The sequence below is a fragment of the Psittacula echo genome (assembly GCF_963264785.1).
Source record: "Psittacula echo genome assembly, chromosome: Z".
Classification (NCBI taxonomy): Eukaryota; Metazoa; Chordata; class Aves; order Psittaciformes; family Psittacidae; genus Psittacula; species Psittacula echo.
Genome location: NC_137742.1, coordinates 80,874,826 through 80,889,012, shown reverse-complemented (window position 1 = coordinate 80,889,012; position 14,187 = coordinate 80,874,826). Strand labels below are relative to the sequence as shown.

General features: G+C 48.1%; 1 protein-coding gene across 2 annotated transcripts; it reads right to left on the bottom strand.

Moving 5' to 3' along the window:
* Positions 1-678: 678 nt before the first annotated feature.
* Positions 679-11,768, bottom strand: NR2F1 (nuclear receptor subfamily 2 group F member 1). Of its 2 annotated transcripts, none has more exons than XM_080637097.1 (3): positions 10,801-11,768; positions 6,942-7,490; positions 679-1,925 (listed from the first exon to the last, which is right to left on the bottom strand). In XM_080637097.1, exons 1-3 carry the CDS (start codon positions 11,255-11,257, stop codon positions 1,645-1,647), a joined length of 1,287 nt encoding a protein of 428 aa, XP_080493223.1. In that variant the 5' UTR covers positions 11,258-11,768; the 3' UTR covers positions 679-1,644. The 2 variants fall into 2 exon arrangements, with proteins under 2 accessions (XP_080493223.1, XP_080493224.1); XM_080637098.1 differs by having other exon boundaries at positions 6,942-7,469.
* Positions 11,769-14,187: the final 2,419 nt, after the last annotated feature.

The window sequence follows — 14,187 nt, the reverse complement described above, 5'->3', positions numbered from 1 at the left end:
CGTGCTACCTTACCACCCAATGAGAGAGCATCTAGTTGCATTTCTATATTAATGGGCTGGGAATACCCTCCTTGTGCAGTGACTAGAGTCATGAGAAAGAGCGAGAGGAAAAGCTGGCAACAAGCGCAAGGCGTGCACACCAGAGCACACGCCACCAGGGTCTGTAGGTCCTTGGGGTGGAAAAGAAGAGGAAAGAAGGAAAGGAAAAAAAAAAAAAAAAGGGAAAAAAAAAAAGAAGTAAAAAACCCCAACATACCCCAAGCCCCCATAAGCAGAAAGCTATCAACGAGAGCAGGAGAGTCATGGCTACAGTATGCCTCCCCCTGCACACGTGGCAGTGGCGGCATACGGCAACTTCAATCCATTGCCCCATGGTGACCAACAGCAAGCGGCAAGGTGTGAACCCAGCAGAAACATCCCCAGATGATGGGACAATGTGTTTCCACAAGGGCTGGCCAGCAGGATGGGCTCATGGGCCATGTGGTCCCAGTAAGGCACCACACCATGGCCTAGGCCTCCAGCTCTCAGCCCTACGCTTGCACAGCCAAGCCAAGTCTTGGAACACCACATGCTTTGCACAGCTTGGTGACCCCTCACAAGTTGTTTTTAACTTATCCCTTTTAACATCGGTAAAGGAGTTAAAAAACCCAGGGAGTGTGGTTTGGGTTTTGTGTCTTTTCTCTGTTTAAGATTTTTTTTTTTCTTTTTCCTGGTGAACTGTTGGCATGTTTCAAGCAACAAGACTCATGGGTTGTGGGGTGATAAGTTGACTTTTTTTGCTAAATTCTTTTATTTTGTTTAAATTCTCACTTCAATTTTAATTCTTGAAGAACAGCTTCGACAACATATATCGCACTCATTATAAGAAGCAAAGGGTTATATCAAAAATTATTAGTATAGAATCACAGGAAACCTGGTTTGGAACCAGAAAAAAATACAAACAGATATAGATACATAGACACAGGACAATTTTTTTTTATAATTATTTGGAAAATGTTATTTTCCCCTAATTCTCGATTCTTTTTTTCTTTTTTCTTCCTTTATGTGCATATGATGTTTTAAGTTTTACAAAAAATGAAAATAAAGACTAATATTTTACAAAATGAGTAACAATGCTCGTGGTAAGTGTTTGCGTGTGGAATTGTTTTGTTTTGTTTTGTTTAGGGGGTTTTTTCTCTTTTTTTTTTCTTCTTTCTACACAAGGTTCAGTTCAGTTTCGACGCGTTTTGTTTGTTACTGTACAGTATATATCAACAACAGTCCACAATAAATCCTGGAAAATCCAGTATCCCCTTCAGGTGTGATTAATATCCCCTCAATACTCTTTTTTTTGTTGTTTCGATTTTATTTTTTAATTTTTTTTTGCCTTTTTCATGTCTTTTATTATTATTATTTATTTTTTTTCCTCCTTTCCGAAAAAAAAAATAAAAAAAGCCAAAAATAAAATAAAAAAGCGAAACACCACGACCTCTACGGACGCGAGGCCCGTCCTTCCCCGCCACGGCCACACCTCTGCTCCTACTCGGCCCTTTCTTTTGTTCGGTGTCCGCCTCCCGGGCCCCCCCGCACCCCGACTGCCCCTCGGTGCGAGCGCTCCCGCCTCTGCCGCTCCTCCGCTTTTCTGCCGGGGGTGCGGGCCGGGCTCTAGGAGCACTGGATGGACATGTAAGGCCAGTTGAAGCTGCTCCCCGACAGTAGCATATCCCTGATGAGGGTTTCGATGGGGGTTTTACCTACCAAGCGGACGAAGAAGAGCTGCTCGATGACAGAGGAGGAGACGGTGCGCAGCGAGGGCAGCCGAAGCAGCAGCTTTCCGAAGCGGCTGGGCTGGTTGGGGTACTGGCTCCGCACATACTCCTCCAGCGCGCACTGGGACTTCTCCTGAAGGCTCTCGATGTGTGCAGCATCCGACAGGCCGCAGGCGTCTGCCCGTCGCACCGAGCCCGCGAAGGCAGCCGTGGAACGGCGGCGGCGGGAGGAAGAGGAGGAGGAGGAGGATGGGAAGGAGGAGGAAGGGGTGGAGGGAAAGATGGTTAGTGGCGGGGAAGCGCGCGGGGAAGCGCTGCCGGGATGAGGGGGGGCACCCCCAAGGCGCACCCCCGCATTCATCCCATTCCCATCCCATCATCATTCCATTATCATCACCATCCCGCACTGCCGCCGAATAAACACCACCACCTGTCCGCTCCTCGCAGCCCCCGCGCGTATATCCAAGGGGGATGCCGTGGGGTGCCCACACAGCCCCCAGCTCCCCTACCACTCACCCCTCAGCCCTCTGCGCCCCCATCGGACACACAGACACACGGACAGAGACAGGCACAAGGACGCTCTGCGCCGACGAGCGCGGTCCCGATCCCAAGGAGCCCTTCACTGGGCTGCTGGAAAGCAGGACTAGCTCCCGTTAAATAACACCGGGTGTGGGGGAAAATGGAGGGTTACTGGGAAAAATAGTAATAATTATGAATAATAAGTAACAATAATAAAGGTGAAAAACGGAGACGCACACACGCAGAGGGAGTTTGTTGACATGGCTGCACATTATGAGCAGGCAGCGGCTGGGACCTGCAGCGGCAGTCAAGGAGCCGGCCAGCGGGAGAAGAGATGAGGCAGGGAGAAAGGGGGTCCCCTCCGTCCCTGCCCCCCCCGCCAGCCATGGCAAATTGGGCACGACTTTGCAGGCTGCGCGATAAATCCGGCGAAAAAAGGATGGTGGGTTAGCTCGGGTTTATGCTAAGCCGGCTGCTGCAGCTCTCAGACACAAAGCTGTGGAAGGCTGCAAGGGTGAGTCTTGCCTAAACGCGGCCTGAGAGACTCCGTATAGCTCTCTCTATGGCACATATAGGGCCAGAAACTCGCCCCTTGGCACCGAATACAGAACGATACCGCCCTGGGAAACGCATCCTAGTCCAGGAGCAGAAATCCCCTTGCATCCATGCGTTTGCCCTGATACACCTTACCCTGCGCCTTCTTGTGTGCACAGGTACACGCAGAGAGTTGTAGGTGTGTTTGTGCATTGACACTTTAACTGCGTGCCCCATCTCTGTGAACCTCCAAACTGGGGATAAACTGCGTACAGGCTGCTTACGGGGGGACTTGTGCAGGAAAAGTGCTGTCGTGGACAAGTGGTGGGTATGCCCGGATGGTTGGAACCATTCACATTGTTTCAGAGATTAATAATAAATATTTTAAAATTAAGCAAAAAGCACCCAAACAAAAAGCCCCCCTAATATATCAGGATCAGAGGGAGGCAGCCTGCTGGCAGTGCGGTTTAACACAGATCAAAGCCAGACTTTGCTAATATATAGATCCATATACGAATTAATGCATGATAATGGCCCCCAAAAGGACATTACAAAATCGTGAACGTAGAGTTATGACCCTGGAAAGACACAGCAAATTATTCAAAGTTCCCCCTCCCATCAAAAAAAAAAATAAAAAAAAAAATCTGTGGCAACTGCATTTTTGAAGTTGAAGTTGAAGTCTTCCCATATCAAGAACTGGCTTTACAAAGATTTCTGAACACCTTCATCTACAATACTATGGCCTAGAGCAAAGACACAAATAAAACAAGCCATAATTCAGGAACTTCTGAGGAGGAGAACCTTTGACCTGAGCTATGGACTTGGCATCCCTCAGATTTACAATTATCTGAGCCAGGCTGCTCTGTTAATCCATACCTTTAATGCAATGATATTTTGCAACATCTAAAGCACTAGGTTGCAACATATAGATCTATCAAGAGCTCAGGCCTGCTCCTGTTTGCAATATATATCAAAACCACAGGCCTGTTCATATGTCGGTTGCCACAAATCACACTCATATTTACATATATCTTGCTATTTTACATGCATTATCTGCCCATTATGCGCTAGGATCCTATTCAACTTCCAAACAATGCAATATGAAAGGGTCTTACTGACACCCTAGCAGGGCTTTTTTCTTTATGCCCCATATGTCATACCCTTAAGGTTAGTAAAATATTTATCAGATATTTATGATAAGTGCACCTATAATTGCAGGTCACTGGACAACGCAGGCGGGGAAGTTGCTGGCTAGAAGGGCACCAGCCTGGGGAGGTTGGGAGAAGGGGGGATGTTTAGAAAAATATACCTTGGATTTTGGCTTAAACCTCCAAACACTCAGGATTTTCTTATGGCAATAGTATCTATGGACCTTTAATTATTTTAAGTGATCTGACATATGCGTTTACTCAGTTTTTATTCTGCATCCCTGAACATGGTGGTGGGAAGGCTTAACTCTCCCCTCAGAACAGGATTAAAAATAATAATTAAGGGATGCACAGCTGGATTAGATTATAGAGTCCAGAGAGGTGTAATCCATGGGAGAAATAATGCAGTCCCTGTTTACCAGAGGTGAAATATTATTCCATCTCAGAAAGTGAGCTAATGTGAAAATCCTGTGTGTGCCTCACTTTTTTATAAGACAGTGTGTCAATAAGGGAAAGCTGTATATTTCTTCCTGCAGTGTATGGAAAAGAAATTTTGTAAATAAATAACCATTACTGTTCAGCACACTCCAGCCTTCCCCTTTGTAGTGGTGGGAATATATTTCATGTTACGTGTTCAGAAGAGTTTAGTGCTCAGAAAATACAGATGTAATCAGCTGGCATCTAACTAGAAATCAAAGTTCCTATTGTGCTACAAGTAGATTTATTGGATTTATGTTATCTGGCTCTGTCCCTTCCTGGTAATGTGTATTTATGTGGAAGAAAAGGTAGGAGCAAGAATTAATAACTCTGAAGTTTTGGGGGGAGAAAAACAAAAAAAAAAAAAAAAAGAAGAGGAAAAAAAGAAAAAAAAAGAGACAAGAAAGGAGCAGGTTTTAGGTCACGACCCAGCCGTTGGATGGTGTCCAAAATTTTACGGATTAAATACATGCTATCCAGAGACCAAATGTTAAAACCACAACAGGAGAAACCCATGCCAGCTCTAAATACTTAGTTGTCAGCGAAGGACTTTGGACAATATGCCTAAAAATGTCTTTTCCATCAGTCAAAGTTTGTTTAAAAGTTGGATGACTTTGAGAAAGGCTTTCCATGAATTCCCCTCTGGCTAAGCAATCAAAACAAGTTCAGTGAAAAGTGGAAATGTGAGGGTGGGGGTAATGGGCAGATTACTCCTGACAGCTGTATTTCCATTTTCTGAGATGCCCCGTGCCATCCTGCTCCAAAATAATATTATTGTTCTCTTCCTTGAACCCCATTCACACTCTGCTCTGCCATGGGAGGGGGCTTCTCCCCTTGCAATCATTTAGTTATGACATTCGTTATTAGCATGTATAGATGAAGGGCTGCTCTAAAGCCAGGGTTTCTAGATAAGGCCGATCATTTGTGGAAGGTAAAGGGGGAACACGGGAGTGGCGGAAAGGGGGAGGAGAGAACTAGAGAAAACAAAAAATGGTATCTCCACCAAAATGTCCCCATCTGGGGCAATTCCCTTCTCTGGGCCTTTGGTGGGTGGAAGGGACCAATGCACAGGCCAGGTCACCTCTGCTTGAGAAGGATGTCTCCAAGTTGGATCTGGGCAAAATGAAAAAGTAAATAATAGTAATAATAAAACCAGGAGAGTTCTCCCATACCTCCTCTGTGTATTGATGGGAACCCTGAAATCAATGGGAAGGGAAAGTCTGAGAGGCTGGCAGGCAGGCTGAAGGAGTCAAATCAGCCTGATAAATGCCGGCAGGTCTTTGTCACTTTTGAAAAACACGTTTCCATCAGGAAGATTTATAAAGATAAAATACATTAAAATGTCGAGCTGGCTATTCACTTAATCTTTCATTTGTTTTCAGATCTGCACTTTATCCTGTGCAAAGAAATATTTCCTCCAAGGCTGCGAGACTGCACTTGCACTGGAAGTAAAAGGGGGCAGTCACAGTACATGTCTCGGACCACCCTGCATACAGATTAGATACTCCTGTCTAAATAAATTATCTGATGTTCATATCGATATTAATACTACATTTGCTACATTATAATATTGTGCAAATTTAGGAGTCATTTTAATACAATGTAAATACTGTTTCTCATGCATGAAAGGCAACAAATATTGATGGATTATAAACTGCTTACTGTTAAACAAGGCCTTTGAACGATTTGCCATCTTTGTTCAGGAATGCTTTTAATTTTGCCTCGGCCTAGTTTTAAGACAGATTTATCAGAGATGTGTAGTTATTGCTAACTGGGAGGACTGGTTTGGAAAAGGGGGAAGAAGCCAAGACAAGAGAAGAGGAAGAGGAAGGGGGTGTGTGTGGGGGTGTGGGGGTGTGTGTGTGTTAAAAAAAAAAAAAAAAAAAAAAAAAAAGATTTAAAGGAAAGAAAAAAAAAAAAGAAAAACAAACAAGTAGAAAAAGTGGCAATTAGCCCCATCCTGACGATAATTAGAATAATAATTAAAAAATGACACTGTCAGGCCTCTTATCTCGCCTTGTTTCCATTTCTTATATTTCCTCCTCATCTCTCGCCTTTGATGTTTATAAATTTCTCCCTCGCAGGTTACAATAATAGAAGACGTATTATATTCTTATGGGCTACGACCAGAACACTTCAAAGGCGACGCTAATGCACTTCCCCGCTAGTTAATTCGAACCATCTATCACAGAGGAAAAATTGTTAACATGCATGTTTCCACGGCCTCCACTTAATTTGATATATATATATAAATTTGAGATATATATATGTGTGTATATATATATATATATTTGAGATACGCATGTATTTATCATGACTGGGGGGTATGTGTGTTAAAATGCCAACACATCGGTGGGTCTGAGAGGGATGTCGATCCTTGGGCTGGAGCGATGTGTTTGGTGCTCTTTTCTTTACAAAATTACAAATGTATTTTTTTTAAAAAAAATCTCCTTTTTTCTTATTTTTTCTGTTTCTTTTCACACACACACCCGTGCCCCCCCGCCTGCCCTCTCACCTGAGGTGAAGAGGACGATGGCTTTCAGGCAGCTGTACTCGGCCGAGTCGACGTGGAGTGCCTTCAGCTTCTCCACCTGCTCCTGGAAGATGCGGATGTGGTCCATGAAGGCGACGACACGGTCCGCCGACATCGGGGATGCGTGGAGGCCTGCGGCCGCCAGAAGCGGGGCCACATGGAGGGGCATGGAGCACTGGGCAGCGTTGAGAACGAAGAGCTCGCTCCAGGTGAGCCGCAGCAGAGCTACCTGGTCGGTGATCTGTAGGTCGGGGAAGAAGGGGATGTTGCGGGCCCACTCGACGGCGCTGAAGAGCAGGCGGGCAGCCAGCTCGCAGATGTTCTCGATGCCCATGATGTTGTTGGGCTGCATGCACTGGCTGCCATAGCGGGAAGTGGGATAGGGCTCGGCCCGCAGCAGCAGGGAGATGTATCCCGAGAGATAGCAGTGCCCGTTCAGGGGATCGCCGTTGGTCAGGGCGTACTGGCCGGGGTTGGGCTGGGTGGGCGGCATCCTTCCTCGCTGAACCGCTGACAAAAAGAAGGAGAGAAGGAGAGGAAATGTGCATCCAGGAGGATCGCAGGCATTGCCCCGGCGGTGCTGTCAGCCAGCCGGAGACAATGCCTGGCCTCTACCCACCCCGTACACACACATACTTCCCCCCCGGCTCCTCACCCCCGACACACGCACAGGCACAGACAGACAGAAGCATGCGGAGCCGGGCAGCTGCAGCCGACCTGCATCAGCCCCACAACACGACCCGGCATCGGCCCCAGCCCCGATCCCTGCTCAGGCAGCCCCAGCCCAGCGGCAGCTAAGCACCCGCCCCCCCGCCCCAGCGTAGACAGGCTTCACAAAATAAACACAGATGAAAAAGAAAGAAAATACCCCCAAAAAATAAAAGGAAAAAAAAAAAAAAAAAAGCCAAGGCAAACAAGACAAATCTGCACACAACACCCCCCCCCCCCAGAGTCCCGCAATCGTATTGCAACAAAAGGTAGCCGCCGCACGTGGAAAGAAAAAATTAAAGAAAAAAGAGAATAAATAGATAAATGCAATAAAATGAAAAAAATAATTCCTCCGGGTAGTGAGAAAGTGAGATTAAAAATCACAGACAGCTGTTAAAAATACAGCCAGGCTCAGTTGTGGATCTCAGCCGATTGCCCTAGTAGCACTGAGATTTACAAGTGACCTTTTTAAAACGGAAAAAAAAAACAAACCCAAACAAACCAACAAAACAATTCATATATAAAAATAAGAGTAATTTAAAAAAAAAAAAAAAAAAAAGAAGAAGACCAAAACAAATGCGTCCGTATTCTTCAAAAATACTGCTTCGTTACCATTCAAGCTGGAACAGGTCGCAGCCCCCACCTCCCTATTGCTAACTTTATTACACAGAAACATCTTTCCATAGAAGACTCCCCCACCCCTCCCTCGCCCAGCAAAGTTCTCCCTGCTAAAAGGAAGAGAGAGATTAAGTATTATCAAGGGAAAGGGGGAAATAAAACAAAAAGGTCCGAACTTACAATAGCCAAACATTCGTGGAAAAAAAAGGGGACGGTGTAATTAATATCTTTGGTGCGCTGTTGCCACTGCAAAAGCCTGCAGTCAGCGTTGCACAGTGAATGCACAAGCTTGCAACTGCAAAAACACTGGATTCATTAACCATCTCCACACAGAGCGTAAGCATGTCTCAAGTCCCGAAAGCTGACCAAAGTTGGGTTTTTTTTTTTTTTTTCCTTTTTTCTCCCAGTGTGTGCGTGTGTTTTTCTCTATCAGTGCCAGCCTGTGCAGCAGCATGCCATGTAAACAAAGGTAACTTCAGGGGGAGACATTACTGCTCGGGCTCGTTCCCCGCACATTCGCACACACACACACACATACACGCATGCACATCACTCATCTTTCCGGCGTGCCACCTCGTTTTCCCAACTTTCTCCTTTCTTTCCCCACCCAGCACCCCTCCTCCTCTCGCCTCCCCGGCCGGACCTCTCTCCAGCCCACCTCTCCCACCTTCTTGTAAACTTGGCAGTTATTTGTCAATTAGCTGCGAGCACAATTCTAACTTGCCTTTTTTTGATTCTTTTTTTCCTCCTCCTTCCTTTTCCCCCCACCGTTTTTGGTTTGTTTTTTTGCCCTCACACACACACACACACCCCACACCCCCCCCCCCGCCTACCAACAGCCCCTGAAGCTGCCAATGAAGTCGTCATATTTGCGAGCTCTTTCAGATCTGGATCTGCTTCATTCCTTTCCTTGTGGCATACAAAATATATATATTTTAAAACTAATGAAGGCAGTAGTAATCTCCGCTCTGTAAAATCAACTGTTCCTCTGATGTGACTCTAAGACATCTTTAACGACAGTCACAGGGTAAAGTTTAACTGCAAACTGAGAAAATACGTTTCGACGAGAAAAAGAAAGGCAGGAAACCTTCCTACGCGAGAATGAGCCTGAAAGCGAGGAAAACCACAGCAAGTCGTGTAAAGGAGGAGGAGGGAAAAAAAAAAAAAAAGAATTAATAAAATAAATAAATAGCAGAGCAGTTGGAAATGGTGAGGAGCCCGCTGCCAGATGCAGGCTGCGGATTCTGCTAAAATGAGAAGAACCGGCAAATAGATTATAAATCGCGATTTGTATGCAGGGTTTAAGGAGAGGGTGGAGTTTGATGAAGAAATAAAATGAGCAGCGTGCTAAAGAGGAAAAAGAGAAAAAAAAAAAAAAAAAAAAAGGAGAAATGACAGAAGTACAGAAATCCAGTTCAGTCACAAACTTTCCTTTGAATGCATGGACTGAAAACAAGGCCAAATCTCGCACAGAAGCACACTCCAGGGCATCGGGAAGCACAAGGAAGCGGAGATACAGTAGCACATTTCCCCTTTTCCACCCCCCCCTTTCCTCTTTTTCACCCCCTTTCATCTTTTCTTCCCTACTTACACGTCTTTCATCTTTCTTTGGGGGGGGGAGGGGGGAAGAAAAAAAAAAAGAGGCTGGGAAAATGGATCGTACCTAGAAGTGTTGCGGGTTTAAAAAGAAATGATGGGGCGGAAGGGGGTGGTTGTGGGGGAAAGGAAGCTGAATGGAAGCACATCTCGTACGGGAGAGAGATATATCTCCCCCCACCCCGCGGTCTCTTGCCAACAATAGACAAAACCACATCCAAACACACGCACACGCACACACACATACTCGGGAGCGGAGATAGCAGCTTAAATGATGATTATTTAGCTAGCAGCCGTAATAATAATAGTAATAATTAATTAATAATAGTAATAATAAATAATTAATAATAATAATAATTATTATTAATAATAATAATAAATTCCCTGCACAATGAGCGGAGAAGGGGCGAGCGCGGTGGTGCCGGGGAAGGGGGTGGGGAGGAGCGGGAGGAGGGCAGGAGGCACAAACCGAAAAGCAAAAGAAAACACCACCAACCACCATCGACAATAACAACAAAACCTGGCGTAAAGCTGCCAGATGGAGTGCAGGCACAGGGAGAGATTGACATGTGCATGGGAAGAGGGAGCGAGAGGGAGAGACCTAGATCTCCACGGAGAGACGTAAATATAGATATTTATATATATATGTATGTGTGTGCAAGCCGCGCGTGTGCGCGCGCGTGTGTACATATATATGTATATACACATATATATGCATGTATATAAATATATATATATGCTGCCTATGCATACCGGTGCACGCTTATGCACAGGCAGACACACAGACAGACGGAGAGAGCCCCTCGCACACGCACGCCTGTGCCCAGCCGCGGGTGGAGGGGAGGGCGGTTGAGGGGGGGTGAGGAAAGAAGGAAAGGAGAAAGAGTGAGATAGAGCATAGTAGGGAAGAAATATTCACCTTCCCGCCTCATGCCCACTTTGAGGCACTTCTTGAGGCGGCAGTACTGGCACTGGTTGCGGTGGTGCTGGTCGATGGGACAGTTCCTGTTGGCGCGGCATGTGTAAGTTAAGTTCCTGCGGACGCTCCTCTTGAAGAAACTTTTGCATCCCTCGCAGGTGAACTGGCCGTAGTGCTTGCCGCTGGACTTGTCCCCGCACACCACGCACTCGATGTGCTGCTGACTCTGCCCCGAGCCCTGCTGGCCCGCTCCCTTGTCCCCGGCCGTGCCCGGCGTGGAGGGGGGTCCCGGCTGGCTGGGGGTCTGCGGGGTGTGCGGGGCTGCCGAGCCCCCGCCTTGCTGCTGCTGGGGCGGCTGCTCTCGGGCCGGCTGCGCCGCGGCGGGGTTGGGGCCGCTCGGGGTGCCCCCGGCCACGTCTTCCTGCGGATCTCGCCAGCTGCTAACTACCATTGCCATATCTCGGGCCCAAAAAAGTGCTGGGGAGCGGCGCGTCTCGCTGCGGGCTGCCGGGGAGGGAGGCGGGGGGCGGGCGGGGGGCGGCCGACCGGGCGCCGGGGGCGAGCGGGGAGCGAGGGGACCCTGCCTGCCGCCTGCCTCCGCCTCAGCTGCCGCCGCCGCTGCCCTGCTGCCGCTGCCTCCTGGAGCCGCTCCTGCCGTTTTCTTTATTTTATTTATTTTTCGCCGGGAGCCCCCCTCCCCTCGCTCTCGCTAATTTTTTTTCTTCTTCTTTTTTAGGGAGGGGGAGGGGGCAACAGAGGATTCTCTCCCTCTCTCCCTTCCTTCCTCTCTCTCTCTCTCTCTTTTTTTTTTTTTTTTTTTAACCACACTCTTCCTTTCCTCTTCCTCCCTTCCCTTTCCTTCCCTGCCCTTTCCTGCGCTTTTCACCCCCCCTCCCCTCTTCTTTAAAATACCCCCGCCTGGCCGCTTCCCCGCTCAGCTCCCGCTCTCCGCGGCTCTCGCCGCCTCTCCGAGCCCTCTCTGTCTACCCCCTCCCACCCCCCCCCCAAACCCCAACCACACCGGCCGCCACTTCAAGTTGCAAAATCAGAAACGGCAAACAAGGCTGTCGGGAGAGGCATTCAGAGGAGTAGCACGCCGGACACGCACACGCAGGCAGACAGGCGCGCACACGCCCGGCACACGGCGGGCTCCCCCACTCGCGCACACGCACACTGCACGGGCACACACGCGGTCCGGGAGCTACGAGCGCGGAGGATGTGCGGGCATAGAGGAAGCCGCGGCGCTCCGAGGAGGAGGAGGAGGAGGAGGGGAAGGAAGAGGAGGAGGAGGAGGTGGAGGAGGAGGAGGAGGTGGAGGAGGAGGAGGTCGCCGTTCGCCGCTCGCCGCTGCCGGGGCCCGGCCGCCGCCGCCGCTCCCGCAGAGGCTGTTCCCGCTGCCGGTGATCGGGGAGGCGGGAGGTGCCGAGAGCAGCCGTCGGCCGGCGATCAGGGCATAGAGGTGTCCGGGGGCCAGGTCCAGGGCAGGGAGCCGTCAGCCATGCAGGGCGGCGGGGCCGGGGAGCGCGGCGGAGGCGGGCGGGGAGCTGAAGCAGTTTGATCTCCTGTCGCGGCGGCGGCGGCGGTGGCGGAGGAGGAGGTTGCCGGTCGCTGCTCTTTCTCTCCCGAGCTGCTCTCTCTCGCTCTCTGTCTCTCTCTCGCTAGCTCGAGCTCCCTCTTGCCTTTTTTTTTTTTTTTAAAAAAAAAAAAGAGGAAAAAAATTCTCAAAAAAAAAAAAAAATCGGATGTGACTAAATTCGCAGAGGAGACGAATTCGCGACGAAGTGTAAAAATAGAGGACGGGAATAATAACGACACGCGCAAGAAAAAGAGAGATCCAAAGTAGGCTGGGTAAATAAATCCTCTTCTTTTCCTCTTTCTTGCCCCTTCCTTCTTCTCTTCTCCTGTGAGAGCGCACGATGCCGGTTGCGAGGAAGAAGGAGAGAAAAAAAAAAATAAAAAAAAAATCGGTGGAAATCAACCCCCCAAAAGGTTCTTTTTCTTTTTTCTTTTTTTTTCAGTTTGCCTGGAAAAAGTATTTCGGGTAAAAACTCATCAGTCACAAGAGAAGCCCTCCCCCAAAATAAAAAAATAGGCAAGAATGGTCAAAATAATAATGGTATTAACATATGAGTGCGTTCTCTCTCTCCTTTCCGGACTTTTTTTTTCCCCTCCTCTTTCCCCCGTCTCTGCTTTAGCCCCGTTTTTCCTCCTTTCAGAGATCTTTTTCTCTCTCTGCTGTTTTTTTTTTTTTTTTTTTTTTTTAGTTTCACCTCTCTCTCCTCTTCTCCTGCAGGAATGAAGCGAAAGACACAAGGAGGAAGGGTGGAAAAAAGAAGAAAAGGAAGGAGAAGAGGGAGATGAAGGGGGAGAAGAGAGAGAGAGGGGAGAAAAGCACACAACTAATAGAATATGCAAGAAGGGGGGTGGGGGGGGAAGGAAGAGGGAGAGAGAGGGAGAGAGAGACCCAAAAAATGAATGCGTTTAAAAGGAAAGCCTAGCAGAGCAATGTTTCCGAAAGGGGGATCTGCTCGAAATGTCTGTATATAGTGAACTTTGACACTACTATTGAAACTGACACGTTTCTATGGAGATCGCTGCCTTATATGGAGCGCGTGTCAAGGAGCCAAGAGAAGGGCTGCTGGCAACTGATAATCAAAGGCGACTGACTGGTCAGAGCCCTGAATTGGGGAGGGGGGGGGGAGTGGGAGGCTAAGGTTAGCCAAGCCTCCCGCACTCCATTGGTTGCCCTCCCGAACGCTCGCCCCCCCTTTTTCTCCCCCCCCCTTTATATATATATATATATATATATATATATATATATATATATATATATATATTTTTTTTTAAATTCCCTGCTACCTACTGATTGGGATGGGGAGGGAAGGGGAAGGTGGTGGGGGGAAACGAGGGAGGGAGGGAGAGAAAGGGGATTCTTCTGACAAGCATAATTTACATTGCGATCGCCGTGCGCTGCTATTTACTTTGAGACCTGATTAGTATGGGTCGTCTACGGTCTCTTCCTCCCTCTCTTTTCAAGACCCCCCCATCAGCACACACATCGACAGAGAAGGATGCTTTGCGATAGGGGGAAAGGGAGAATTAAAAGAGGAAGATGTGGGCTTCCCGGGAAAAGTTGGTGGGTTCCCCTCCTCTTATTCTATTCTTCCCCCCCCCTTTTTCTTTTTTTCCCCTGTTTTTATTTCCTTTTTCTATTTCTCTTCCTTTCCCTCCTCCCACCAACCTGAAATCGCTATTGCTCCCTCACCTCCCAACCACCAAAGCCGCGACAGGGGTTTTAATGATGGATAGAAAACACTCTGGCTGCACGGAGGGTCAGGCGTGCGTTTGTCCGCGCACTTGCACACTCACCCTCACACTCATATCCAC

Bases quoted from the DNA above. Each gene is read 5' to 3' on its own strand.
- NR2F1 (XM_080637097.1), bottom strand. From the start codon at position 11,257: ATGGCAATGGTAGTTAGCAGCTGGCGAGATCCGCAGGAAGACGTGGCC. The intron at 7,491-10,800 runs GTGAATATTTCT...CATTTCCTCTCC, and splicing joins AGTGGGCATGAGGCGGGAAG to TTCTCTCCTTCTTTTTGTCA. The intron at 1,926-6,941 runs GTGAGAGGGCAG...TGCGACGGGCAG, and splicing joins CATCGTCCTCTTCACCTCAG to ACGCCTGCGGCCTGTCGGAT.